This window comes from Bemisia tabaci, chromosome 1 (assembly GCF_918797505.1).
Source record: "Bemisia tabaci chromosome 1, PGI_BMITA_v3".
Classification (NCBI taxonomy): Eukaryota; Metazoa; Arthropoda; class Insecta; order Hemiptera; family Aleyrodidae; genus Bemisia; species Bemisia tabaci.
Genome location: NC_092793.1, coordinates 34,542,581 through 34,570,481, shown reverse-complemented (window position 1 = coordinate 34,570,481; position 27,901 = coordinate 34,542,581). Strand labels below are relative to the sequence as shown.

The 27,901-nt window shown below is 39.2% G+C and overlaps 1 protein-coding gene across 2 annotated transcripts in view; it reads right to left on the bottom strand.

Moving 5' to 3' along the window:
* The window catches only part of cos (kinesin-like protein costa), a 143,835-nt gene that overhangs the window by 102,349 nt on the left and 13,585 nt on the right, over nucleotides 1-27,901 (bottom strand). Inside the window, exons 2-5 of one of the 2 annotated variants that reach the window (XM_072300250.1) lie at nucleotides 22,960-23,083; nucleotides 21,972-22,108; nucleotides 3,022-3,272; nucleotides 541-873 (exon numbers count right to left, since the gene is read on the bottom strand). In XM_072300250.1, coding sequence (XP_072156351.1) covers nucleotides 541-873; nucleotides 3,022-3,272; nucleotides 21,972-21,991 — 604 coding nt within the window. In that variant the 5' untranslated portion in view covers nucleotides 21,992-22,108; nucleotides 22,960-23,083. The remainder of the gene's footprint in view (nucleotides 1-540; nucleotides 874-3,021; nucleotides 3,273-21,971; nucleotides 22,109-22,959; nucleotides 23,084-27,901) is intronic. The other variant, XM_072300248.1, reaches the window with a different exon arrangement.

Here is a 27,901-nt window from a genome sequence, read left to right as displayed (position 1 = left end):
TGTAGCTCATGCCTAAAAAACTCAAAAATGCCTCTTGAGATAAACACATATGTGTGGGAATATCCCAGCGAACTATGGTTCAGAATCCATGTGGACTAAGCAGGCCCTGTCAGAGGTACTGATAACTAACTCGGCCACTGCAGAAGTCACTTCTCAACTCCTACTTGAACTTTTCTTGAGACATGGCATTCCTGACACTGTAATATTTAAGTGTTAGTTCATAAGTATAGCCCTAAAATATTATACATAAATGGATATTGACAAGTATCCATATTTCTTCCAAACCCTATGCAGAGAGTAACATGAAAACCTAGCATTTCTAATATCCTTTGAGGAATTGCTTTTCTTCTAAAACTATTTAACTAAATTGAAATTGCTTGGTAAAAAGAGTTAGCCCTGATGGATACTGTGCAGCATGAATTGCAGAATTAATGGTGCTTTCTGAATTTTTAGTTAGGGTCCGTAAAAAATAACATTAAACGATCACTAAAATTTTAAAAAAAATTTAGAAGAATAGAGGGATGAAGTATACCAACTCACCCAAGTTTTTTGGACCTAGTCTATCATCCAGAGAATTCTTTTCATGCCTAATTTTGGTTTCTGTAATTTGACGAAATTTTGGGTAGTAGTTATCAAAGACAACTGTGAAATTTAAGTTACTTGGCTCAGGATCTATGACTAGAGAATGGTTTCTTGAGTGTGGATTATGATTATTACTGATATTATTATTGATGTTGTTGTTACAATAATCAGAATTGTTGCGTGTTGTGACAGGTTTCTCAAATTTTTGGTAATAGCCATAATCTATTGAGCGATTCCTTTCGCTGCCGCTGCTTCCGCTAAATGAGCTCACTTCATTTTCAGTGACTTCAGCTGTAAAAGCAAGAGAAAAAAAAAGGTTCATTAGAAATTTTGATGCCAAAAAAAAACAAATTCAGTGTTTATACTTCACTACCTCAATTACACACGATTAAACTTTACATCTGCGGGACATGTTCATACCTAATGGGCATTCTTAGACATTCTTAATGGGTGCGTCTAAGTAAGATTTCATTTTGCTATGGTCGACTAAATTTTCGCAAAGCCGCAGTCGACTGCTTCATGCCCTAATTTATACAACATCCCCGGCAGAAACTTTATACTGAATTCAAATCTGTACTTAGTTCTTCGATTCTTTTTCTTCTTCGGACTTGTATTTTACAAAAAAGACTGAATTGTCATTACCACAATCGTGGCTGGACAAGGTCCTCATCTTCAATGGTTAATTTCAGGAATATATTTTTGACCTGATTAGCTGTTCAGATAGGAGATGGCTTCAACATACTTTGAAATTAATAGGTCTTACATTAAAAGCAAAAATTTCTGTTTCCTCTGGGCAAGAAGTGATAAGTTATGCTTGTGGTCGAATTTGGTGTCTTATCCGTAACCCCTTTCTTGCGAGTAAACTTTCACTGCTGAATGACAGTAACATCAGCATCACAGCATTCAATTTTCATTGTGTTTCAGGATGAAGATGTAAGCCAGGTGAGCCAATCTATGTGTTTTACTGGATTAAAACGCATTTGTTAGATTCATAGTATTAAACTTTGGGAGACTTCGAGCTGCATAACTGTTAACCAGTAAAAATCTAATACAATTTTAAATGATCATCAAAACCACTTGATTAATGAAAGCATGATCTAAAATTCCTCAAATGAGAGATTTCACTTCCCTCTACCAAAATCTAGTCTAATTATGACACAAAATCTGGAGAATGATCATTACCATGACTTCTGCCTATAAATCTACGAGTTATAGCGATGACGAAAAATTTATTGTAGAATACATCCATGCCATTGATTCATAACGACTCTGTAGGGTTTGGAGGTTCCAAAAAGTACAATATGTACACACGTCATCTACTGATTTTTACTTTCAGGGATGTTGAACTCGGAAAATGAAACCTCATTTGGACTGACCCTGATACATTAAGAGCTCCTTAAATGTTAAAATTCTCAGGACTCGAGAAAGCCTTGAGGTTTTAGGAATGCATACGAAAACGACCTATGGATCGGTTGTTTAACATTTGGCTGGTTTTTTACTTTGAACATCAAAATGTTATCAGACAGACAAAGAGAAAGAATAATAAATGCAGCTTCCTCATCATCCCTGTGCTTCTAAAAATGATCTGCAATTCCAGGATCACTTGATCTCACATTAATCGTATGCCTGCCATATATAGTAAGCCTTAGAGAGTAGTTACCAATAAGCGATGAACATGAAGCAATGGTAGAAACTGGAGGCATACCTCTAAGGTCTAAGAAGTTCTTCAGGCGGCCTCCAATTCCACCCTTGCCTTCAAAATGTAGATCTACTGAACTCATTAGAGTGTGATGATTAATTTGCCTGCTTTGCCTAGAAAGATGTTGCCTAACTAAAAAGTTTTTCGATAAAATACTTCATTACACCAAATTTAAACAAAATCACTTGGATTCATTCACGTTGGCAAAAGGACAAGCTACATGGTCTTGAGAATAGTATGGACGAGTAGCAAATAATGGTAGCGATGTCACTGGATGTAGCTGGTTATCTCGTCAATTCAGATAAGTCCCAGAAGTGCACTGACGACTATACTCGTCTGATGCTGTAGGAAATGCCTTGAAAAGATCTTGTTCTTTAAAAATTACTTCTTATAATCTTGCAAAATTGAAGCGTTCTAAAATATTGATAAAGTCTTTCCTTGGGTGTTTAGGATGTTGGCAAAGTTTCGGGGGCTGCTTTTCATTTTTCCCCAAAATTCCTCGAAAAATGATAACCAATTAGAAAAGCTTATCCTAGGACTCAAATTTTTGGGAGGATGGCTTCCTGCACTTCTGACAGACGGCCACCAAAAGATTCTGTAGGCCATCAGAGCTGAATAGGACAGACCTCTTGTGAGCAGAAATATTAGTTATTTCGACTCGTGAATCAATATGGTATTTGGACAAGTGTGCAGATGAGACAACTTTATGCAGAGAAAAATGAGAAAAAAGAGATACTCACGAATGGGACCCAGTCCTCGTTTGCCTTTTTCGCTCTTCACAGAAGAGGAAGCATCACTATCATCGATGTTTTCATCGTCCTCTTCGGCACTGTTTGAAGCTACGCTTGACAACACTTCCTCACATTCTTGTTTTAGACACAGCCACTCATTGATTTCGCATTGATACTCAGCTGGGATATGGGTATCTGCCAATTTCTGCAGCAGACCCTCTGCATTAGAGACAAGCTTCAGTAACTGAGTAGTGGTGAAGCTGAAAAAAGAGAATCAACTGAGGATTGGTTAACTTGGAAAAAAAAGCAAGCTTCTTTTTCTAGTTGTTAGCTAAAAGTAAGCTTAAAAGAGTCGTTTTTTCGAATAAACTCGGTAAAGAGACAAAATTCTCATACTTCACAGGACGATGAAGCTGAGTGAGCCATCAAACTTTCCTTTCATTCCTAGTTCCATCAACATCTACGTTAGTAAACAAGTTGTCCACGTCCAGGGATGAAAGTTTGATGTTATACAGGGTTATCCAAAAGTCACCTACCACCTGTAACTTTTTTTCTAATTGAGCTAAAAGTTTGAAACTTTGGCAATGTTCCTCGGTCTAAAGTAGCAACTTTTTGATCCCCCAAAATATTGAGGGGCGGCCAGCCCCCCCCCCCTCCTCCGAAGGGGGCGGGGGCTAACTTTTTTTTTTTCAAATGGCAACTCCCCTTTTGTGATACCTAATTCGAAAGATAATAAAAAAAGAAATTTTTTTGCGCAAACCGCAGGTCAAAATATTGATTTTTGACAAAATGTCGGCCAGTCAAAGTTCTAAATGGCGGAAATTTGACATCACCGTTTTTTATCGGCGGATTGGTCTAAAACTCAGAATCCAAAGGTTTTTCGGGACGAGAAAAACAACTTTGGCAGTACTTTTCCAGAAAAGGCAGTACTTTTCCAGAAAAGGCAGTCCTTTTCAAAATGGCGGCAGTTAAAATGGCGGCTTAGAGCGGGAAGTGGATATTTAGGCTGCTTATTGTTAGATTTGTATGAGACTTAGTATCCGGGGGTATTTCGGCACGAAAAGAACAAATCTTTCATTGGATTTTTGAAATTTCGAAAAACTTTAAAATGGGGACGAAAAAATGACGAGAAATCCATATCACCGGCTATAACACCGATTTTTCCATCGCCATTTTAACAGTATTTCGTATTTCAAAAATCTAATGAAAGATTCATTTTTTTCGAGCCGAAAACCACCAGAGTATCGACTTTCGTGCAAATCCATCGGTAAACAGCCGTGATATGGATTTCCCGTCGTTCCTCCCCCCCCCCCCATTTTAAAGTTTTCCGAAATTTCAAATTCTTTGAGTTTTCGCGGAAATATCTCAAAATAACGCAAAAGTTGAACGGGTTCGTGTAAGATACAGTAGCGGCTACCATTCTCGGTTGTTAGCGATCTCTATAGGCTTGACGGGGTCGCTACCGCTCCTAGTAATCCAATGAAAGATTCGTTCTTCTCGTGCCGAAATACCTCCGGATACCAAGTTTCATACAAATCTAACAATAAGCAGCCTAAATATCCACTTCCCGCTCTAGGCTGCCATTTCAACTGCCGCCATTTTGAAAAGGACAGCCTTTTCTGGAAAACTAATGCCAAGGTTTTTTTTCTCGTCCCGAAAAACCTGAAGATTCTGAGTTTTAGATCAATCCGCCAATAAAAAACGGAGATGCCAAATTTACGCAATTTTGAACTTTGACCAGCGACATTTTGTCAAAAATCAATATTTTGACCTGCGGTTTGCGCAAAAAAATTTCTTTTTTTATTATCTTTCGAATTAGGTATCACAAAAGGGGGGTTGCCATTTAAAAAAAAGGTAGCCCCCCCTCAAAATTTTGGGGGGATCAAAAAGTTGCTACTTTAGACCGAGGAACATTGCCAAAGTTTCAAACTTCTAGCTTAATTAGGAGAGAAGTTACAGGGGTGGTAGGTGACTTTTGGATAACCCTGTAGGTATAGTAGTTTTTAACTGCTCAGCTTATCAGTCAGTCCTACTGAGTTTTTCATTGTGTGCTGAGGTTTCTTACTCGTTTTCTTCCAGAATAAATCCGCGAGGAATTCATCTACAGATTAAAGTGGATAATTACAAGCAGCCACAGCTGGTCTGATGGGTACATACATTGTTAATAGGTGTATAAGCTGTTCTTGAATAGGTCTATATGTATTCTTGCCGTATAGGTGACGTGAGGATAACATTCCTAAACCGAGGGATGTTTAAGAAAGAACAGTGTATATCAGAACCACTTACTCTACAAACAAAGGTAAAATATCTAAGCTTAATTTTACCAATTCTTCCTAGACCTGGGACGAATGTACAGAGAATTTAATTTCTACACAGCTCAGGATGTTTGCTACTACTGTAGTCTATTTGGCAAGATTGCCAAGAATAGATGCACTTAGAATGACGCACATTGCCCTATTCAAATACATCATGTCCTAGGGAGTAGGAACAAACGAAGGATCAGATATGGGGGCTGTAGGGAACCTTCAGAAATTGCAAAGGTGTCATAAACAGTGAAGGTGTAAAAGTCATACTTCATTTAACCAGAAAGTGGTCATTGTAGGAGTTGAACCCTCTATTAAAAACTCTCTCAGTAAAGCAACTACAAATGAAAAAACACTAAGAAGTGGCCCGAACTATATATAACAAGGTGGAGAAATGGTGCTGGGTCCACACCATTTTGCGGGGAAAACAAAGCCAAGAAGTTCCAAAAATTAAAATTAGAGTCAAAATTATTTTTTGAACTCTAATGCGTACCAGTACGAAACTGAGGGGGGAGAGTGTTCAGCTCAGGCAGTTTGCATTGGATCATTAAGTTGGAGTCACGCCGAGAGATCTATACCGGTTTGGGCCTTTTTAGACCTCATCAGCAGATCACACTCAGCAGTGAACCCAACTTAACATGCCGCAAAATCCAAGACGGCATTAAAATGCCGTCATGGATATGACCCGAGGCATGACACAAAAGTGTGATCCTCGCGCCATCTACTGTCGCTGCTGAACAACTCTCATAACAAAACAAGGAAAACCCGAAAAAATGATTATCAGGCTGGTTGGAGATGCGAACGCATCTAGACACAACCGCCCGCTCCCGAACGAGAGAAACACATATCCCCAAACTGTGCCCACAAATGAAAAAACACTAAGAAGTGGCCCGAACTGTACATAACAAGGTGGTTTCCTTGTTTTGTTATGAGAGTTGTTCAGCAGCGACGGTAGATGGCGCGAGGATCACACTTTTGTGTCATGCCTCGGGTCATATCCTTGACGGCGTCTTAATGCCGTCTTGGATTTTGCGGCATGTTAAGTTGGGTTCACTGCCGAGTGTTATCTGCTGATGAGGTCTAAAAAGGCCCAAACCGGTATAGATCTCTCGGCGTGACTCCAACTTAATAATCCAATACAAACTGCCTGAGCTGAACACTCTCCCCCCTCAGTTTCGTACTGGTGCGCATTAGAGTTCAAAAAATAATTTTGACTCTAATTTTAATTTTTTGGAACTTCTTGGCTTTGTTTTCCCCGCGAAGTGGTGTGGACCCAGCACCATTTCTCCACCTTGTTATAAAACAACTGCAGAGGTTGACTTTAATGTGATTATATTAGTCATTTACCTTACCTCGAGTTACCATTACCATTACCACCTCATCTTACCATTAGTCGAACTCCCTGGTTTTGTGATGAAGTCAAAGATGCTGCAAGGTCTAGGAAGGAAGCATTTTTACAGTATAAATCTAATCCCACTCCAGAAGAATATGAAAAGTACAAAAGGGTCCGCAACTTGATGAACCAGAACATAGGGAAAATTAAAGAAGGTTATTGGGAAAGTTACACCAAAGGAATGGAGCATGACTTTTATGGTGCGCAACGGAAAAAGTGGAATGCTCTTCGAAATCAGCGGAAAGGAATTGTGAATTTAGGCAGGCCCATCACATTCGGAAAGAAGAATGGCATACTTATTTTACTGAGCTGTACAAAGCTGCAGATGACGACATCCAAGAGAGGATTGATTACCAGAACGAAGATAATGTGACCGTGTCATTGGAGATGGTGACCAAAGCCATTCACAGATTGACGCTCAGAAAATCCCCTGGACCAGATGGCATCGGAAATGAATTCGTTAAATATGGTGGAAAAGTCCTAGCTGAGTGGATGCATCGTCTGTTCCAGAAAATTTTGGAAGAAAAAAAAATGCCGGAAGACTGGAAGGATAGTTTCACAATTCCCATCTTCAAGAAAGGTGACAAATTTGTACCTGAAAATTATCGCGGTATTACGCTCCTAAACACGTGCTCCAAGCTATTTACGTCCGTTCTCAAAGATATTTTGGAGCAGATTGTGCATATGGCCGAGGAACAGCAAGTGTATAGAAAAAACAGAGGCACCAACGATGCCATATTCATGGTACGACAATTGGCAGAGAAATCCATCGAGTTCAACAAGCCTTTATTATTATTATGTTTGGTGGATTTGGAGAGAGCATTCGACCACATACGAAGAACATATGTTTTGCGGATACTTAACGAGCAGAATGTCCCCAGGTGTCTTATCGGGATAGTTGCCGCTTGAACTCGAACACCAAGACAGCCAAGACACAGATAGTCACCAGGGAGGGAACCTCTGATGTAGTCATTGTAAACAGAGGATTAAGACACGGAACGTATAATGATTTGGTCATGTGCGGTCTATTTGGGGGTCTAAAACTCGCCTAAATATGAGTCTGAAGGTCGATTTTAGCGAAAAATTCGGTTTTTGGCATTCAACATGCTGTTCCTTAACGATCCCATCATTGGAAGAGCAAACTTTCTTTCATAACGAATGTGAGATAGTCACTTTGGTCAATTTTCGTCGATGGCAAACCTTGCACTCATACTTAAAAATAACTTTTTAGAATTTCTTTGTTTTTTCATCATTATTTAATATGGCATAAAAAGGGCGACTATCTGAAACCAGAAATAGATTCCTTCGCGGAAAGTGAACGTGACTTATCAAAACCATTTTCCAACAAGCTTTTTGGATTAAAAGCTCCCCCCCCCCGCCAAAAAAAGCCGATGTTGCCAAATTTTATTTCCTAAAATCACTCCAGTGATTATTTCAGTATTTGGAGACTGCTATTCGTCGAGCTCTTTCACCCAAGTTCAAAACCCGTGATTTTTCATTTGTTATACGGTCACATAACTAGTGATTATATACGTATTTTTATCCATTATTAATTTCTTAATTATATACATTTATCTATGAAGACTTCCTGCGCGGCGCAGCATTGCCACATATTCATCAGAAAAATCTAGAGAACTCAGGAAAAATCCGCGTTGGCCAAGGATTGGAGCAATTTTTTCGAATTATGTGCATGCAGTAAATACATTGGACTTCAATTACAGTATTCAGAGATGCGAGTAGATCATATTTTGTGCCGGTATGAAGATCTTACGTGTGTAGGCGACCCATTATCTTACAAATTTTTGACATGATATTTGCTCATGAAGATGCGAATTCGACTATCATGGCGCAGAGAATGTTGTTTTTCTTCTTTTCGAATTCTTTGACCCATAAAACTTAATTTTGCACGTAATAATTTTAGGCGCCACATTTGATTTTAGGATTTCTTGAGGGCTGCAGCAAAAAATAGACCTCATTTTCGGACCGTGAACACCGTACGATTGATGCCTCACTATGCATCTACACCCGTGTAGGCAAATTAGTAGCCCTAAGAGGTATTTTTGGCCGTCATCTTGGATTTGGACCTGAAAATGACCTCAAGGCTAACTTTCGACTAAAAATTCGGATTTTATGATCAAAATACATAAGATTCGACACCTAACACAGCGTATTAGGAAACTTCGAATTTTTTCACCCCAAAACCGCCATTTAGGCCGCCATCTTGAATTTAGGGGGATGTTCATGAAATTTGAGATGGCCATCATCAATTTTCTTTATCTAGACATCGAAACGAAGAGATTGATGAATGACACAATATGCCTTTACGAACTTGCACACAGGAATACATATGCCCCCTCACTATAAGGTTTAATTAACATTTGGCAAAAGATAGTTCAATAGTATTTAAACATACAGGGTGTCCCAAAAGTCCGTACCCCCCCCCTCCCCGTTACCTTTTGGACGGTTAGTACAGAAAAACGACACTTTAGAAATGTTCCTACCTCAAAAGGCACCGTCTTCTAGAGGGTTCAAAATCTTTGTCCCTCCCTCAGGGGGGCCGCGAGGGCCCTTAACTTTTTTTTCTCAAATAGTAACCCCTATCGTGCAATACATCATTCGAAAGCACATAAAAAACTAAGAATTTAAGCGCAAACAGCAGATCGAAATCTTAATTTTTGACCGAGTTATGATAGGTCAAACGTCAAATTTGACCTACTTGCAAAAAATCATAACTCCCGGTTCAAATTATCATAGATTAAAAATGAGACAGGAAAATTTACCAAATTGTAAGCACTTTTAAGTAAAAATTACAGATATCACTTAAAAATAATTTTAAGGTGGGGTTCGAACCCCCAAATACGTCAGTTCAAAGGTCATACGATTTTCCCGCGAAATGAGCCAATTTCCCCTTACTTTGCCTCAACATTATCTCTGCAAGTTCAAAATTAGTTCAACATTGCAATTTCAAATCCCCAAATTTTGGGCAAAGTTTAAAAAAAAAACGAAATATAATTGGTTAAATTTTATCACCTTAAATTTCGTTTTTTTTTTATTTTTTGTTTTTTAAACTCTGCCCAAAATTTGAGGATTTGAAATTGCAATGTTGAACTAATTTTGAACTTACCGAGATAATGTTGAGGCAAAGTGAGGGGAAATTGGCTCCTTTCGCGGGAAAATCGGATGACCTTTGAACTGACGTATTTGGGGGTCCGACCCTCCCTTAAAATTAAATTTAAGTGATTTCTGTGATTTTTACTTAAAAGTGCTTATAATTTGGTAAATTTTCCCGTCTCATTCTTTTCTCTACGATAATTTTGAATCGGAGTTATGACTTTTTGAAAATAGGTCGAATTTGACCTTTGACCTATCATAATTCGGTCAAAAATTAAGAGATCGATCTGCAGTTTGCGCCAAAATTCTTAGTTTTTTATGTTCTTTCGGATGATGTATCGCAAAATAGGGAGGGGTTACTACTTGAAAAAAAAATTGAGGCCCCTCGCGGCCCCCCTGAGGGAGGGTCAAAAATGTTGAACTCCCTAGAAGATGGCCCCTTTTGAGGTTGAAACATTCCCAAAGTTTCATTTTTCTATCTCTAACCGATCAAAAGTTACCAGGGGGGGGGGGGGGGGTACGGACTTTTGGGACACCCTGTATAAAAGATCAAGAGTGGCGGTAGCCACCCCCGGTCGAGGAAAATGACGTCCTACTAAAGTCCCGATAACAAACGGGTGGCCGACACTCTTAGTCACAGGCAACTCCCTTAATCTGAAATTGATTCGATATAAAATGGAATTCAGAGCAAACGGCGGCACGGATTCCAACGATCTTGGTGTCTATGGACGCAGCTAAGTTAGCGGGATGGCGTATAGGGGTTTCATTAAGATCCATTGAGTTTTCAAAAAGTTATAAGTACTTAATGACCCAAAACGACGAAAATTTTACTTTTCACTTTGCCGGGAAATTTGAATTTCAAGAATCCACGGTCCTGAGAAAGTCACTCAAACTCCGCGATAACGGTAAACCTTAGACCCAAAAAGTGGGTACCTAAAGAATCGCCATGTTACCGTGTCCGCGGGTTTTTACAGTTTTTTAACATTCCTGGTGTTCTAAAAGAGAAATTACGGAAAATACGACTAAACTGCCCGTCATGACCATCTTTAACAACAGATTTCTCGCTTACCCGGCCGCAGATCGTAATGGAGCCTATATAAAGGGCACTCCGTGAAGATGTGAGGATTTCATTTTGCCACATAAAAAAGCGCTTTATCTCACGGATAATCCAGCATCCGCTTACATCCTTCAAAATTTTAGCTATAATTTTTGAATTTAGAAAAAAACCAGTAATACAGGGTGTTTCAGACCACCCGTACCAGGCCTTTTTCTCGGTTGGTTTAGGTCGTACGAAGTCGGAGACCGCGGGGTTGAATAGGGAATTGACCCCAAAGAATCCGAATTTTGTGGTCCCGAAACCCCCCCATCCCCCCTCGGGGGGTAAAGGGGGGGTCACGATGCTAAAAGTCACGGTTTCCGACCGAATTGCGGATTGATCGCATCAGAATTGAAAAGTACGGAAAATTTCACGTGGAATTGACCCCTAAAAATCCAAAATCGGACCACCTAAGGCCCAAAAATGATCCCCTAAAGAGGGGGACAGTACCCCCCTCCATAATTTCTCTTTGGTCTCAAAATTGACGTAAATTCTCCAGAAAAAGACGGTTTCCCAGGTAATCGACCTCGAGAAATCCAAATTTCATGGTCCCGAAGCTCCTCTAGCACCCCTTGGGGGATAAACGGGGGGCCCAATTTTAAAAATCGGGGCTCCTTTCCGAATCGCAAATTGATTGCATCCAAATTGAGGACCAGAACACATTTACATCTTAAATGACTCCTAAGAGTTCTAATTGACCCCCCTGAACGGCAGAAAGTAGCCCCCTGAGGAAGGGGGCCTCGCCCCCGCCAAAAATTTCTCAGAATTCCTCTTTGGTCGCAAAATTGACTTCGATTCTCCAGAAAAAGACAGTTTCCCATGCAATCGACCCCGAGGACTCTAAATTTCATGTTCCCTGAGCTCCTCGGGGTCGATTACATGAGAGACCGTCTTTTTCTGGAGAATCGACGTCAATTTTGTGACCATTGAGGAATCTTGAGAAATTTTAGGCGGGGGCAAAGCCCCCCTCCTCAGGGAGTTACTTTCTGCCAATCAAGGGGTCAATTAGAACTCTTAGGAGTCATTTAAGATGTAAATGTGTTCTGGTCCTCAATTTGGATGCAATCAATTTGCGATTCGGAAAGGAGCCCCGATTTTTAAAATTGGGCCCCCCGTTTATCCCCCAAGGGGTGCTAGAGGAGCTTCGGGACCATGAAATTTGGATTTCTCGAGGTCGATTACCTGGGAAACCGTCTTTTTCTGGAGAATTTACGTCAATTTTGAGACCAAAGAGAAATTATGGAGGGGGGTACTGTCCCCCTCTTTAGGGGATCATTTTTGGGCCTTGGATGGTCCGATTTTGGATTTTTAGGGGTCAATTTCACGTGAAATTTTCCGTACTTTTCAATTCTGATGCGATCGATCCGCAATTCGGTCGGGAACCGTGACTTTTAGCATCGTGACCCCCCCTTTACCCCCCAAGGGGGGATGGGGGGGTTTCGGGACCACAAAATTCGGATTCCTTGGGGTCAATTCCCTATTCAACCCCGCGGTCTCCGACTTCGTACGACCTAAACCAACCGAGAAAAAGGCCTGGTACGGGTGGTCTGAAACACCCTGTATAATGGTTCAACGCCATTGGTTCATTCTGTTCAGGTTCGTCCGAGTTTCGGGAACGAAATTCCTGTCGTCGTTATCAACCTCCATCTACTGTACCTATTTATTTGTGAATAATGAACAGATTTAATTTAAAAGTTCAATTCATTTTAGATCCTGACTAATATTACACACTTATATTATTACGCCCACTTTTATCCCGATACACTACTTCATTGGTTTCTTAAAAATCTCAAGAGATTTCTGGTCGGTCGTTACCAACCTCTTTAACTAGTTGTGAATAGATTTACCTAATTTGGATAAGAGTTTAATTCTTTGTAGATGCTAACTACTATATGTACGTACTCTTATTATTACGTCTCACGTGTTCTACTGGAGCCCGATATACCTTAATTTCTCTTAAAATGTTCAAGTGATATCTTTATTTTATTGAACGATATGTGACAAAATTTTAAGGGAGGTTATGTCGTCATGTTTATGTCAGTACCTGACCGAAGCGATAGATGTAATTCCGGTAAATTACGTCAAAGAAATTACACCGAAATTGTGCCAAACTCTCCAAAGGAAGCAGCATTTACATCACAGAATGTATTCTCACTACTAAAGTCTAAAAATTACTGGAACATGAGCCTCGGTCTTCACATGCGACTGTCACTGAACTTCGACCAAAATTTATTCGCTCTATATCTTGCCATCAACCTATGTGCTCTGGAGTGATTATGCTTCTCTGAAGTGTATGTTATTTACATTAAGAACATGTTTCCTTCATGATTTATCTTGGAATCCTCCTATCTCTTCTACCGTTCTTGTTACGCGCGGCTTGCGTACCTGAGTATGTGAGGCACAATTCCATCCCTTTTCGGAACAGTTCAATCATAGGTCAACTGAATGTCACATAATCAAAGGTCTTTGACTGTGAGCATTTGCTCAAATTGGTTTCTTCTGAGTCTCTTTGATTTTGCGTCAGGAGTTGTTAGAAACATCATTTTGCCCAACTTTAGTAACAAGGTCTTTAATGAAAGGTATGTACTCGTATTATTCTCATAATTTCATAAGTTGATGATGAAAACACAATGAAGGCTTCATTTTCTTGCATCGATTACCGTGTGAAATGGGTGCGTCCATTCTTCCTCCGTACAAAAGCGTAACAGAATAAATTGCTTATCTGTTAAGAGGACTACAGTAGTAACATACGTAGGTGCCAGTTCCTACCTAGTTCCATTGGAATAAGTGCGATTGTGTCAATCAAGGCTGAATACAATTATATTAACAATTATCTTTTTATCCAGCCAGAAGTATGTCTTCATGATCCTTACTTTGTCTATGAGCCTTGCCTGATCGCATCAGCCCCAGTAAGTGAGAGGATATACCCACCTAAATCGGAATGGAAAGCTTTGTTTAAATCGCCGCCCCTCTTTCTTGCTGCTTATGTGAGGGGATAATCTCCACCCTGTTAATGGATATTTAATCTCAGTTCTCTGTTTTAAATGAGGACCAGTTTGCTAGAGGGAGCCTCTGTGCCATTCACGTATTGAGTGTTTGTTTACATCAAGTCATAAGGTTATGTTTGCACCCACTTATTGCTATTTATACTTATTGCTAGATGTGTTACTGAAGTATTATTCCATTTTGACCTAGCGAGTGCTTTCTAAGCTCAGCTCCCAGCATGTAATTACTCCAGTGAAACAGTGCACGTAAAATATCAGGTGTTCGGAGTTCAGTATTGACCTACCTAGTTTCTGTACCGCTAATCGTCCAAGGCTGAATGTGATTAGATCGATAGGTATCATTTATGAGAAGAAATGGAAAGCTCGCATATCACCTTCCATATATTAACTAAATGCTCTTATCAAGAGATTGCCGTTTCGGTTGATGTCCGTCAGTGAACCTTAAAAACTCAAGGAATATAAGAGGTAAATTTTGCAATATTTTATCCTTAAAATGCCTGTATTACGACCAAATACTTTCTTCGTGGCTATTGCATTTTTTAAAATAACTTTGGCACTACCTAGGTGGGCAAGTATATGATTTGACTTTTAGGGTGAAGCGATATTATTCGAAATTAATCCAAGAGAAAGACAAGCTATTTCATTGCATGCGCAGGTATTTTTTTGCAATGGCCGATACTTAATAAGGTCAGTGAGAAATTCTCTTAATAGGTATTCATTGTCAGAACCTGCAGCCTGATTGTCGAAATTGTGTGTTTCTCGGGTAGACAGAGATGACATAGGTCAAAAGGCGGTACGTGATTGGTCGGCGCTATGTCTTGTCGCTGTTTTGTCGTGCCTCTGATGGGTGGAACCCTAGACAAGCTAAAGGCATCTCTTAAGTTTCTGACAGTATGTTGTCCATTCCACCAGACAAAGGCACGATAAAGCAGCGATAAGACATATTTGATCAATAACGCTCCACCTTTTAACCAATGTCATCTGTGTCTACCTTTCAAACACAAACTTTCAACAATCAGGCTGCTGGCACCCTCAAGTTAGGAAGATCATCTTATGCGATAAGTATGCCTGTTGCCAAATTTTCAATGAGAAATTAAGTATTCAGGGGAAATGAAAATATTTCTCATTTCATTGCAATCATCGACAATTTTTCTTTTACAATGCTCCTTAGAGTATGGTGTACCTAGAGTCTGTAGGAACAAAGTTTGGATGTTTGGATGCTCTAAAGAATAATAATCCCAAAAGTCATGAAAATACCTAGCTGGTTTAAAGTCATGCCACATCAAATAGACTCATTTTGGTAAAATTTGTGCTCTACTACTTAATTCACTGGTTGTTTCATGAATAATTCATCATTCCATACAGAGTACCTATGATTTATAAGGCAACGCTCTCATGAATTTCCATTATCATCTGATAGGTTGCTGAGTGATGAAATTCAGTATCGAAAAACTTGCTGCTAGCATTAATACAAACATAGGTGCGCTTAAGAGGGATGATGTGCGTAGTTGAAACAAATGAGCAAAATTATTTTAACACTTGGAATAAGCTTACAGTGTAATGCCTATGACAATAAGTTATACTCTTTTTCCATTAATTTTCTCACGCAGGTAAATGACAACTCGATAGCTATTTAACCCCTCCCCCTCCCCTGTCACCCTTTTCCTGTGAGCCTTTCCAATAGGTATACTGATACATTTGACTACCTTAGGTAGCCCCACTACTTTCAACTACCTATTTCCAGACTGATCACAAAGTCAGTGGGTGCTATTAAAATTTCCGCTGAATGTGTTAGTGCTTTAGCAGATGTTGTTTACTTTCCATTCATTCAGGATTTTCAAATAGCCAATAGTACCTACTTAATATTTTATGGCCACACCTTTCTCCATTCAAAAACGAGCTGATATAAACTACAAAAACCCTCAAAAACATTTTCGGGCAAAAAATCCGGTCGAGAAAATTGACGTGTTACATCTTATTAACCAAAAAAATTCCCTTTCACCCCTCCAAGATGGTTGATAAAACTAAGTAAGTAACTATGAGATGGCAAAAAGCTCTCTTAAATTCTCAGGGTCCATCAAGGCCACATATGTCCAAAAACTTACTCTATATGGTTTAAAAAAAAAGAAACAAAAAATAATCCCTTAACAATAAGAAAATTTAAAAAAAAAAAACAAAAACAAAAACCGATTATGTGGTTCACAGATATGTACATAAATCCTTCGAATGAACTTGAAATCACAAAATCGGTCGAGAAAATTTAAAAGAATTTTCTCCTTCAATTATGAGTTCCGCAACAAGCACGACTCGCTTGAAGCTTTCCATACACGAGCCGCAAGAAACTAATTTCTTCTTTCTTACCTACTGATTGTGAGGAGAGCGGGAGCATTTACTTTTTCCTTCATTTATACAGGATGCAACAAGCATGACTCTTGCGTTTGCAGAAACCCTTTCATTAAGGAGATCGCGAGAGCCTTTACCGCGTTCATTTCCAAAAGGGATTACTCCAGAATTTCATGCATTTTAATAATTTAAACGATTCATCTGTTCTTCTCTTCTCTCCTTCTGTCCATTGACAGAGATACACAATTTTTCCGACTCACTGACGCGACCGGCTCGATGCGTAAACAAGTGTGGATTACCTCTAAGGTATAAAAAAAAAAGAAAAAAAAAGAAAAAAAAAAAAAAAAAAAAAAAAAAAAAAAAAAAAAAAAAAAAAATCAGAATAACACTTACATCACAGCATGGGTGTGAGTTTTCTTATATCGAAACTTAATTCAATTTCTTTAAGTAACTCCTTTTGTCAAATGGGACCCATTTCGTGAAAATGAAAAAAAGGAAAAGTAAACGAAAACTTTTAGCCTTCTCACCATCCAAATCATATGGTTAGCTTACAGTAAAAGCAACCATGATTTAGATGCAGCAAAGTTAATCGAAAGAGTCTGAAATGTACTTATGTGGTAAAATGGGTCCACTGGTAAAACTGAAGCTGGCATCAGGGATAAAAAGGCATCGTTTCACTGAGAGCATCGAGCCGGTCGCGTCAGTGAGTCGGAAAAATTGTGTATCTCTGTCAATGGACAGAAGGAGAGAAGAGAAGAACAGATGAATCGTTTAAATTATTAAAATGCATGAAATTCTGGAGTAATCCCTTTTGGAAATGAACGCGGTAAAGGCTCTCGCGATCTCCTTAATGAAAGGGTTTCTGCAAACGCAAGAGTCATGCTTGTTGCATCCTGTATAAATGAAGGAAAAAGTAAATGCTCCCGCTCTCCTCACAATCAGTAGGTAAGAAAGAAGAAATTAGTTTCTTGCGGCTCGTGTATGGAAAGCTTCAAGCGAGTCGTGCTTGTTGCGGAACTCATAATTGAAGGAGAAAATTCTTTTAAATTTTCTCGACCGATTTTGTGATTTCAAGTTCATTCGAAGGATTTATGTACATATCTGTGAACCACATAATCGGTTTTTGTTTTTGTTTTTTTTTTAAATTTTCTTATTGTTAAGGGATTATTTTTTGTTTCTTTTTTTTTAAACCATATAGAGTAAGTTTTTGGACATATGTGGCCTTGATGGACCCTGAGAATTTAAGAGAGCTTTTTGCCATCTCATAGTTACTTACTTAGTTTTATCAACCATCTTGGAGGGGTGAAAGGGAATTTTTTTGGTTAATAAGATGTAACACGTCAATTTTCTCGACCGGATTTTTTGCCCGAAAATGTTTTTGAGGGTTTTTGTAGTTTTACTAATCACAACATTCATCTTGTTAACAACGTTTCTATTTGTAATTTATCACACAATAAAGATCTGTTAAGGACGACGGAAAAATTCCACCGGTGCTAAGTAATCTACTTTTGGGATATTATTATTAATACTCTTCAAAAAATTAGGGGAGCAATGGAATGCGGGTTGGTAACCAAAACGTTTGAAAGCGCTACCTACTATATGGCTAGCTTTATTGAAATAACTTAGTGGAATGGATTTCCTATCATGACAATCAGCAAGTTTAGGGTTATTGTGATTCCGCTTCTGCATTTAACGTTTTTCCAAAATCTGATTTATCAAGTACGCAGGGTAACCATTTTTTAGGCACAAATATCTGATGGTGTTCAGTTCGGCGTTCAGATCTGCTGGTTGTAATGGCATATTTAACGCTGTAAAAGCTGAGCTATGAATGCTGCTAGCTACTTTATGTGCTCTTGGGTGGTTGGAATGAAACAGGATCATTGAATCTGTTGTTGTAGGTTTACGATTATATTTTCAATCCGATTTGCTGGTATATATCTATCCATAAAGTGAGGTCATATATTCAATTGTGAATTGAATGTGCGGTGATTTTGAATTTACATAACTGAGAAAAGATGCCACATTCCTTTGGGGATCTCGGAAAATGAAAAAGATATCATCGACACCTAAAATATTTGAATCGGCTCGTGCGAAAACCACTAACGACCATTTTTTTCAATTTTGAGATTTTTTGGTTAAAATACTCTCGGAGGTCAGACACACTCATTAATGTAGTGAAAATGTTTGTTCCTTGGGATCGGAGCCCTTTTCAGGGGGGGGGGGGGGGGGGGGGGCGTGGTCCGAATATTGCTAAAAACCGCTAATGACCATCTTTCGTTATATGCCTCATTATACTGTACAACAAACCAAAATAAAAAAATGCCTCCTGGACGACATTAGGTGATCATAATGCATTTTAAGGCGCTGAATCCGAATATGACCTCCGTTTTTTTTCATCACCCTCAAATTTTCCGGAAAAGCCGATTTTACTTGGGAAAATGATCATTTTTGGGCATTTAAGGTGTTTTTTTGACTGTTATCCCCTGCAGAATGTAGGTAAAATTTTTCGTAGCTACGAGATTCAATTAAGCCGATGTCTTTTAACTGATGAGTCAAAAAATGACCTTCATTTTTCCCGTTCACCTCTCAGTTTTTCGGGAAAGCAACTTTTTCCCGGGAAATGAGCAAATCCGACGTATATTTGTCGTGCATGCAATTTATATTTATAAATTTTCCTGGCCCGTGGTGGTACGTTACTTATGTACTTTGAGCTGCTAAATCCGAATATCACCACGGTTTCTTTCTATCACTCTTCAGATTTCCGGTAAAGTCGAGTTTTCGGGGCATAAAATTGTGTATTGTAAAAGCTTTGTCGAATCGAAGTGTACCTATTCAAAATTCATTGTATAAATGTCTCCGATATGCGATACATCGATTCCTTTGTATTTTGATCTGTTGAATTCAAATATGATCTCACAATCAGATTTTTCAAATCACCCATCATTTTTCCGGAAAAGTCGCTTTTCCTCAGAAAACACTCTTTTCAGATATTTTTGCGATGATTTTTCTGTTCTAAGGAGTTCCAGAAATTTTCCAAGATCCTCTTTAGGTCTCTCGTGCTGTATTAAGAGGCACTGAACTCGAATTGAACCCCCACTCATCTTTGACAACCCCCCCCCCCCCGTTTTCTAGATGGTCCGATTTTTCCGGGCCAAAAGCTTATCGGACTGTTCCCACTACCAGGGAAATTCAAAACATTTTCCACATGTGTGATACATAGATTCTCATGTAATTTAAGCTGAAAAACCCGAATATGACCATAAAAATTCGTTATCACCCACCATAGAATTTCTGAAACTCCTTAGAGCAGAAAAATCATCGCAAAAATATCTGAAAAGAGCGTTTTCTGAGGAAAAGCGACTTTTCCGGAAAAATGATGGGTGATTTGAAAAATCTGATTGTGAGATCATATTTGAATTCAACAGATCAAAATACAAAGGAATCGATGTATCGCATATCGGAGACATTTATACAATGAATATTGAATAGGTACACTTCGATTCGACAAAGCTTTTACAATACACAATTTTAGGCCCCGAAAACTCGACTTTACCGGAAATCTGAAGAGTGATAGAAAGAAACCGTGGTGATATTCGGATTTAGCAGCTCAAAGTACATAAGTAACGTACCACCACGGGCCAGGAAAATTTATAAATATAAATTGCATGCACGACAAATATACGTCGGATTTGCTCATTTCCCGGGAAAAAGTTGCTTTCCCGGAAAACTGAGAGGTGAACGGGAAAAATGAAGGTCATTTTTTGACTCATCAGTTAAAAGACATCGGCTTAATTGAATCTCGTAGCTACGAAAAATTTTACCTACATTCTGCAGGGGATAACAGTCAAAAAAACACCTAAAATGCCCAAAAATGATCATTTTCCCGAGTAAAATCGGCTTTTCCGGAAAATTTGAGGGTGATGGAAAAAAACGGAGGTCATATTCGGATTCAGCGCCTTAGAATACGTAAGTATGACCTTATTTTGAATGACAGGCATGCTGAAAAATATGCTTTTTCGATGTTTTAGAACCGTCCACGCACAAATCATGCAAAAACCGCTAGTGTCCAGTTTACTGCTAGAAGTTTTGTGATGAAACTTATTTTAAGCACCGCAATGGACCACCAGACAAGGTACGAATTTCAGCATTCTGATACATGTTTCGTAATTAAAATTTCACACAGAACACGATGCGCACGAAAAAAATTACCGCAGTTAACTCCTTATGGAGATAAATATTGATTCTTGATGCGTGAATTTAAACCACCCGCTCATGAAAACTCAATGCTCTACGTGATTCACATCCCGCGCTAAACGTTATCATGACAGTCTCTGCGATATAAAAATCTGGCAACCTCAATCTTGACGCTTTGGCTCAGCTATAGCTAATTGCTAATAGTTTGAACAACACATGGTGGGAAATTAACATTGCTCGATTGAGAAGCTTGCTGAAACCGTTGTAATGCGCGATTTGACTCACGTAGAGCTTTGAGTTTCTTGTGAGCGGGCACTTCAAATTCCTCGTAACCAATATGAAATAAAAACGTTAATATCTTTGTTAGGAGTTGGTTTCAGTAATTTTCGTTGTGTGAATCGTGTTCTACGTGAAATTCTAGTTAAGAAACATGTATCAGATTGCTTAAATTCGTACCTTGTCTAGTGGTCCATTGTCTGGAATTTTATTTTTTTAACTTTAAGTTAATGATAATCTACCGCTTTAACATCTTTAGAGTGAATTTTGAAAATATGAAACGGCTCCAAAACTCGGCGATTATTACGTATCGTGCGAAAACCGCTTATGTTCAGAGTCCTTTCTTTTTATTTACTCCATCCAAGACAGAAGAGGAGCTCGAAACTGTTAGGGATCCTTCTCTACAATCCACTCTTGTAATAATCAACTTCTGAACATTTTTAAATCCCGCATTTAAAAGGCTTCTACAGTTTTTTGCAGTTTACTCAAAATAAGAGAAAATGGACATTAGCAGTTTTTGCATGAGCCGATTCATTTGTTGATGTGTCCATAGAAAGGATTACATGGGTTCATGATGGAGCCCTCTTCAAAATCGTTCAAATAAATTTGGGCGATAGTGCTAGAGAGTGGAGCTCCCATAGCAAGCCTTTACAAGCACAGTAATGTTCACCATTATAAGAAAAATAATTGTGGCGTAAAATAGCAGGTAGCATGCAAATAATTTGGTCGGTTTTAGTTTTTGTTTCATTCTTAGACTCAATTGGCTTAGCTGTAACAATATCAATTGCTTCATTCCCTGAAATATTAGTATACATGTTTGTAATATCGAGATAGAACACTTTTTCTCCTTTGTTCAGCTTATATCCATATAAATTGTTTGCCCGTATGATGCTGCCCCTAGTGGTTAGAAACTCAACTATTGTCAAGGTTTTTGTTTTGATATCATTCACTTTAAGGTTATACACCAATGTGTTCTGCATGTCGCACGCCTTTGCTTGTAAAAAATGTAGTTGCTTATTGGTAGTTAGTGCTTGTATCTGTATTTTTATGCTTTATGTAGTTTCATGCTCTTTTGTCATTCTGTACCCTGGTGATGACTGGGTGTGGTCGAAAAGCTTCGGCTAAGCAAAATATAACATTCACATAATAAACTATCACAGCATAAGGCAATTCTGCTGCTCTTTTTTATTAATTTAATTAATGCTGTTATCCGCACGATGTTTGATATTGTGACTTACTTGTACGAAGAGAGATGCATTAGAGTCAAAGGTTTTCTGGCAGCCAAAACCTCACATCGAGAGTAAGTGAAGGTATGCACTAGTTTGAGTACTTATGAACTCATCGATGAACCTACATACTCTCAGGGACACACCAACTGTGAACAAACAAAATATTCTTGAATATCTTAGCAATAAATGAGGGTACCGGAAAGTGGCATTGTTCAAATGCAAAAGACGTCTTGAAAAGAGTAAAAGGAGGTTTTAAATGGAATAAGGGAGGGCCAACTCCCTGAGGAGAACGGGAAACGTGGGCAAAAAACTGTAAAAAGCCCTGATTTTGAAGCTACTTTTCAGTGTGCCGCTTGTCAGCGCGATTAATGTTCAAGTTAGAATTAAGTTAGGGAATGTTAAGTCAATGAACTAGAGCTACTCTTAAAACTCAAAGAAAGCTACGAAACTGTGGACCCCGACATCGATGGAGTTCCCAAAGATATTGAAGAGGAAGATTTTGCCGAATTGCAGAATAGAAATCAAAACCCGGAACTATTTGGTAAATGCCGTATCTAATTCAGTCCTTGACCTTATTAGACATGAGAACAACGCGAAAGAAATGCTGTCCAAATTAGATGACACATATCGACGGTGAAACTACCAAACCACGTATCTCGTTTGCGGTGTTTAAAAATCTACGCTCATATTCTATTTTTTTGAAGTAGACTAAATCAATATCATTCCTTGAAATTTTCACGGAATTTTCTCTGCACAAAGAGGAAAAATCACAGAAATTTTCAAGACTGGATGTTAAGTAGTTTTTCATTTAAAAAATAAAGTATGACAGGAAGTCTGCGACGTCGCAAACCGAGATACGTGGTTTGGTAGTTTCACCGTCGATATGCCACATAATACCTCCATGAAATTGATGATTAAGAGGAAACTGCTCGAGACTGTGTTTGATCCTGAAGATCCCACTACTTTTTTCAAAAGTTTTGAGAAAAACATCACTGACCTCAAGAATTCCGGTGAAAACGTCAGCGATGAAGATCATCTCAATTATCTCTTGTTAATCCTTCCTGATTCTATGTCTCAATTGCATGACATTGTTGATGCCTTGCCAGTTGCTCAGCGCAAAGCTGATTTGGTGAAAAAGAAGATAATTATCTATTTTGAAAAGAAATCAAGTGATTCCAGCCTTTGCTAAGTGATAACTTTAAAGCCCTTAATCTCCAAGCCCACAAGCCAAACCGAGGGAACTCTAGTATTAACCGTTCCTACAACCGTGGAAGAAGTCGTGGATTCAGCAGAAGATCGTGGGTGCGAAGCAACAACTCTTGTAATCGCTGTGGTGGCACAGGACATTATGTTAACGTCTGTTCAAGCTACAGTAACAACCAAGGTGGTTTTTCTTCAAGAGGACATCCGAGGAACAATCGTGGCTCAAGAGATTCAGGCGACTTCAATCGTTGGCATGGAAGTTACCGCAGCAGAAGATACAATGCAAGAAGACCCAGCAGAGGTTTCAACGAAAGCAACGCAGCTTCAACGTCTGGTAATTACTACTACTCTCCAAACGATGAAGATACCTTGAACAGTGGGAATTGCTACGTAACTTCAACTTCTAGTTCCGTAAGTCTCGTATTTGCAAGCCATTTTTCTAATTCAAATCTATTTGTTGAATTCATTTTACACAGTGGGTATAGCGACCATACAGGGTGAGCGAAAAGTCCCCGACCTCCCCCCCCCCCTCTAACTTTTGAACGAATTAAGCTAGGGAAATGAAACTTTGGGAATGTTCCTATCTCAAAGGGGACCATCTTTAGAGGGGGTCAAAATTTTGGTCCCCCCCAACTTCTTTTTTTCAAATAGCAACCCCTATCTTGTGATACCTCATTCGAAAGAGCATAAAAAACTAAGAATTTTGGCGCAAACCGCAGATCAATATCTCAATTTTTGACCGAGTTATGATAGGTCAAAGGTCAAATTTGACCTGTTTTCAAAAATCATAACTCCGGTTCAAATTATCGTAAAGAAAAAAATAAAACGGGAAAATTTACCAAATTGTGTTCACTTTTACGTAAAAATTGCAGAAATCACTTCGATTTAGTTTTAAGGGTGGCTCGGACCCCCAAATACGTCAATTCAAAGGTCATATTTCGTTTTTTTATTTTTTCCCGAAATTTGGGGACTTGTCAACGTAATGTTGAACTGATTTTGACCTTACTGAGATAATGTGGAGGCAAATCCAGAGGAAATTGGCTTATTTCGCGGGAAACTTGAATGACCTTTGATTTGACGTATTTGGGGGTCCGAGCCCCCCTTAAAATCAAATCGAAGTGATTTCTGCAATTTTTACGTAAAAGTGAACACAATTTGGTAAATTTTCCCGTTTTATTTTTTTCTTTACGATAATTTGAACCGGAGTTAAGATTTTTTGAAAATAGGTCAAATTTGACCTTTGACCTATCATAACTCGGTCAAAAATTGAGATATTGATCTGCGGTTTGCGCCAAAATTCTTAGTTTTTTATGCTCTTTCGAATGAGGTATCACAAGATAGGGGTTGCTATTTGAAAAAAAGAAGTTGGGGGGGCCCTGTCCCCCCCTGAGGGGGGGACCAACATCTTGACCCCCTCAAAAGATGGTCCCCTTTAAGATAGGAACATTCCCAAAGTTTCATTTCCTTAGCTCAATTCGTTCAAAAGTTAGAATGGGGGGGGGGGGGGGTCGTTGACTTTTCGCTCACCCTGTATTGTAAATGATGAATCACTTCTTACAGAACTTTCCTATCTCGAAAACCCCCTCGAAATTAAGGTAGCTGATGGCATTATATTAAAGGCTGAAAAACTAGGTAAGATGTCTGTCTTTTATAATGTCTCTGTAAATTAATCAAAACTGAATTCAATAATGTTTTTATGTGCCAGAAATGAAACGTGATTTATTAAGCGTATCAAGCATTAGCGACAATGGTTACCATGTAGTTTTTTTGGATGACTGCGCTAAAATTTACAATACTTTAAACGAAATTACCTTAATTGCTCTTAGAAGTGAAAACTTGTATAAACTGATAAGTTCAGTCAATTGTAATGGTGCCACGGGAATTGAAGTCAACACAGTTGATGTGAGTAACACTACAAATGGCAACGCGCATTGGGTGACATAAACTTTCACGATCTTAGAGAACTTGTAAAAAAATTAGCTGGTGGTTTGTGGAGGGGTCGCTTAGGGTCAAAAATCACCCGAATAGTTCAAATTAGGCTACCAGCATGCAACTTGGTGAAAATGTAGTTTGAGGTACCTACTCGTAGAACCGAATTCCATCGGAACACAAGCTGGAACTCCCACGTTTCCCCGTATTTTGGCCGCCATTTTCCAAGATAGCCGCCATAAGTTGATTTCAATTATTATCTCATTTTTCAGACGTTCTAACCTAAACATGGTACCTATTAACATGAAATTTGGAAGGAATATATTTAAGTGTGTCTAGAATGAGAAAAAATTGACATTCAAGTCCAGTCGGCCATATTACCCCATCTATTGGAGGCCATTTTGAAAATTAGCGGTTTAGCGCCGTCTCTCCCGGGTATATCAGATTTTCGCGGCTAAATTGCAATGAGATGCTTGAAATTTGGCAGGGATATGCATAAAAATGTTGAGAACAAAAATCTATCGAGACCTAAGTTCAGTCGGCCATTTTTACCCAGGCTAAAGGCCGCCATCTTGGAAGTTAACAGCCCATTCCTGCCTCTCCACAGTTTCTTAGATTTGCGCGGCTGTTTTGCAGCTGCAAAACAGCCCTCTGATAATACTGATACATCTATCAACTAAAAAAATTTAATTGGCGCTTTACTTTGTATAGCAAACTAGCCGTAATTAGCTCGCTTCGCGAGCTGACACGCCTAGCCGAGGAGTGCCCTTGGACCCCCACTTCTTCGCTTCGCGATGAACTTGCCACTCGCTCTGCGAGCCGCCACCGCTCCACATAGTTTTTAACATCGATGAGAAGACAACATTTTCGACTTCATCTTCCTTTACACCAAGTTTTATGAAAATTGATGTTCTAGGAACAGGGACAGCGTTAAATAGCGGGGCCACCATCTTGGATTTTGAAATGATAAAAATCTGCCCGAAAATTGACCCGATGAAAAATACCCCCTGATATCGAATTTCACGAAAATCGATCAAAAAGAAGCCAAGAAATCATATTAGGCTACGGCTGCCATCGTGGATTTTTGAATTTAGAAAATCTGACCAAAAATTTGAGTTTCGCGTCGAAATATACCCTCCGATACCGAAATTCAGTAAAATCGATGGATCAAGAGCCGAGATAGCATTTTACACCATTCGCCATCTTCGGTTTTGGAAAATCTGACCAAACATTCGAGTTTCCCATTGAAAAATACCCCCGGATAACGAGTTTCACGCAAATCGATCGAGCAGGGGTCGACTTAGCAGTTCAGGTCACGGCCGCCATCATGGATTTTGAAATTGTGAAAATCTGACCGAAAATTCGAGTTTCTCGTAAAAATATACCCAGTAATACCGAATTTCCCTAAAATCGATGTATCAGGAGGCGGCTTAGCATTTTAGGCCATCTTCGATTTTTGAATTTTGAAAATATGACCAAACAATCGAGTTTCCTGTCGAAAAATACCCCCGGATACCGAGTTGCACGAAAATCGGTCGAACAGGAGTCGACTTACGTTTTAGGCCACGTCCGCCATCTTGGATTTTTGAATTTGAAAATCGAACCAAAAATTCGAGTTTGTCGTTGAAATATACCACCTAATACCGAATTTATCAAACCTGGATGGATCAGGAGCCGATATAGCATTTTAGACCACGTTCGCCATGTTTGATTTTTGAAAATCTGACAAAAAATTCGAGTTTCCCATCGAAAAATACTCCCTTAAACAGAGTTCCACGAAAATCTATCAAACAGGAGCCGACTAAGCATTTTAGGCCACAGCCGCCCTTTTAGATTTCGAAATTTTTATATCTGATCAAAAATTCGAGTTTTCCGTCGAAAAATACCCCCGGATACCGAGTTTCACGAAAATCGATTGAAGAGGAGCCGAGATAGCATTTCAGGCCAGGGCCGCTATATTGGATTCTTAAATTTTGAAAATCAGACCGAAAATTCGAGTTTCCTGTCGAAAAGTACTCCCGGATACCCAGTTTCACGCAAATCGATCGAACAGGGGTCGACAGCATTTTAGGTCACGGCCGCCATCATGGATTTGGAAATTGTAAAAATCTGACCAAAAATACGAGTGTTCCGTCGAAAGGTTCCTCCGAATCATAATTAACACAGAAATGTGTCGAAAAATACCCCCTAAAACCTGAAAATTCCTCATAAATACTGTGACGTCACGCGACAGGATTTAACCTGTTCGGCGCGGTGCGCGTAAACAACCGCGTACACCCAATGTATTACTAGAGGGAGAAACAACTTTTCGCTCTTGCGGACGACCTGGGCAACGTTTTCTTATCGGAACAATTGGACTGCATTTTGCAATTTGGAACTATACATTTTGGTCCGGTTTAAAAACAACGTACGTGCCATTAATTTCCCTCTGCACATACGTGTTTTTTCAGATGAGCCAGAATTTCTAGTTCCAAATTGCAAAATGCAGTCCAATTTTGATCGATTCACGAATTTTTATATCGATTCGTGGGTTTGTCGAACTAAACACATTCCAAAATCGGTAGGTGAGGCAGCGGACTGAGCGGAATTTGTCGGCGTCTCCGCTCCGATCTGTTGGCGACAAATCGGAGCGTCCTCCATCGGCGTTTTCCGCTGCGTCTCTCCATGGTCTCTCCGCCGCCACGATGGATCGAGTCAATGGTAGATAGTCCAGGCAAACAAGGAAAAGAGCCTGCAAAAATCCCGGGTAGCAATGTTTTCATCGATTCCTAAGTAATTTTTGGCGCTGAATCCGAATTTCAACTTTG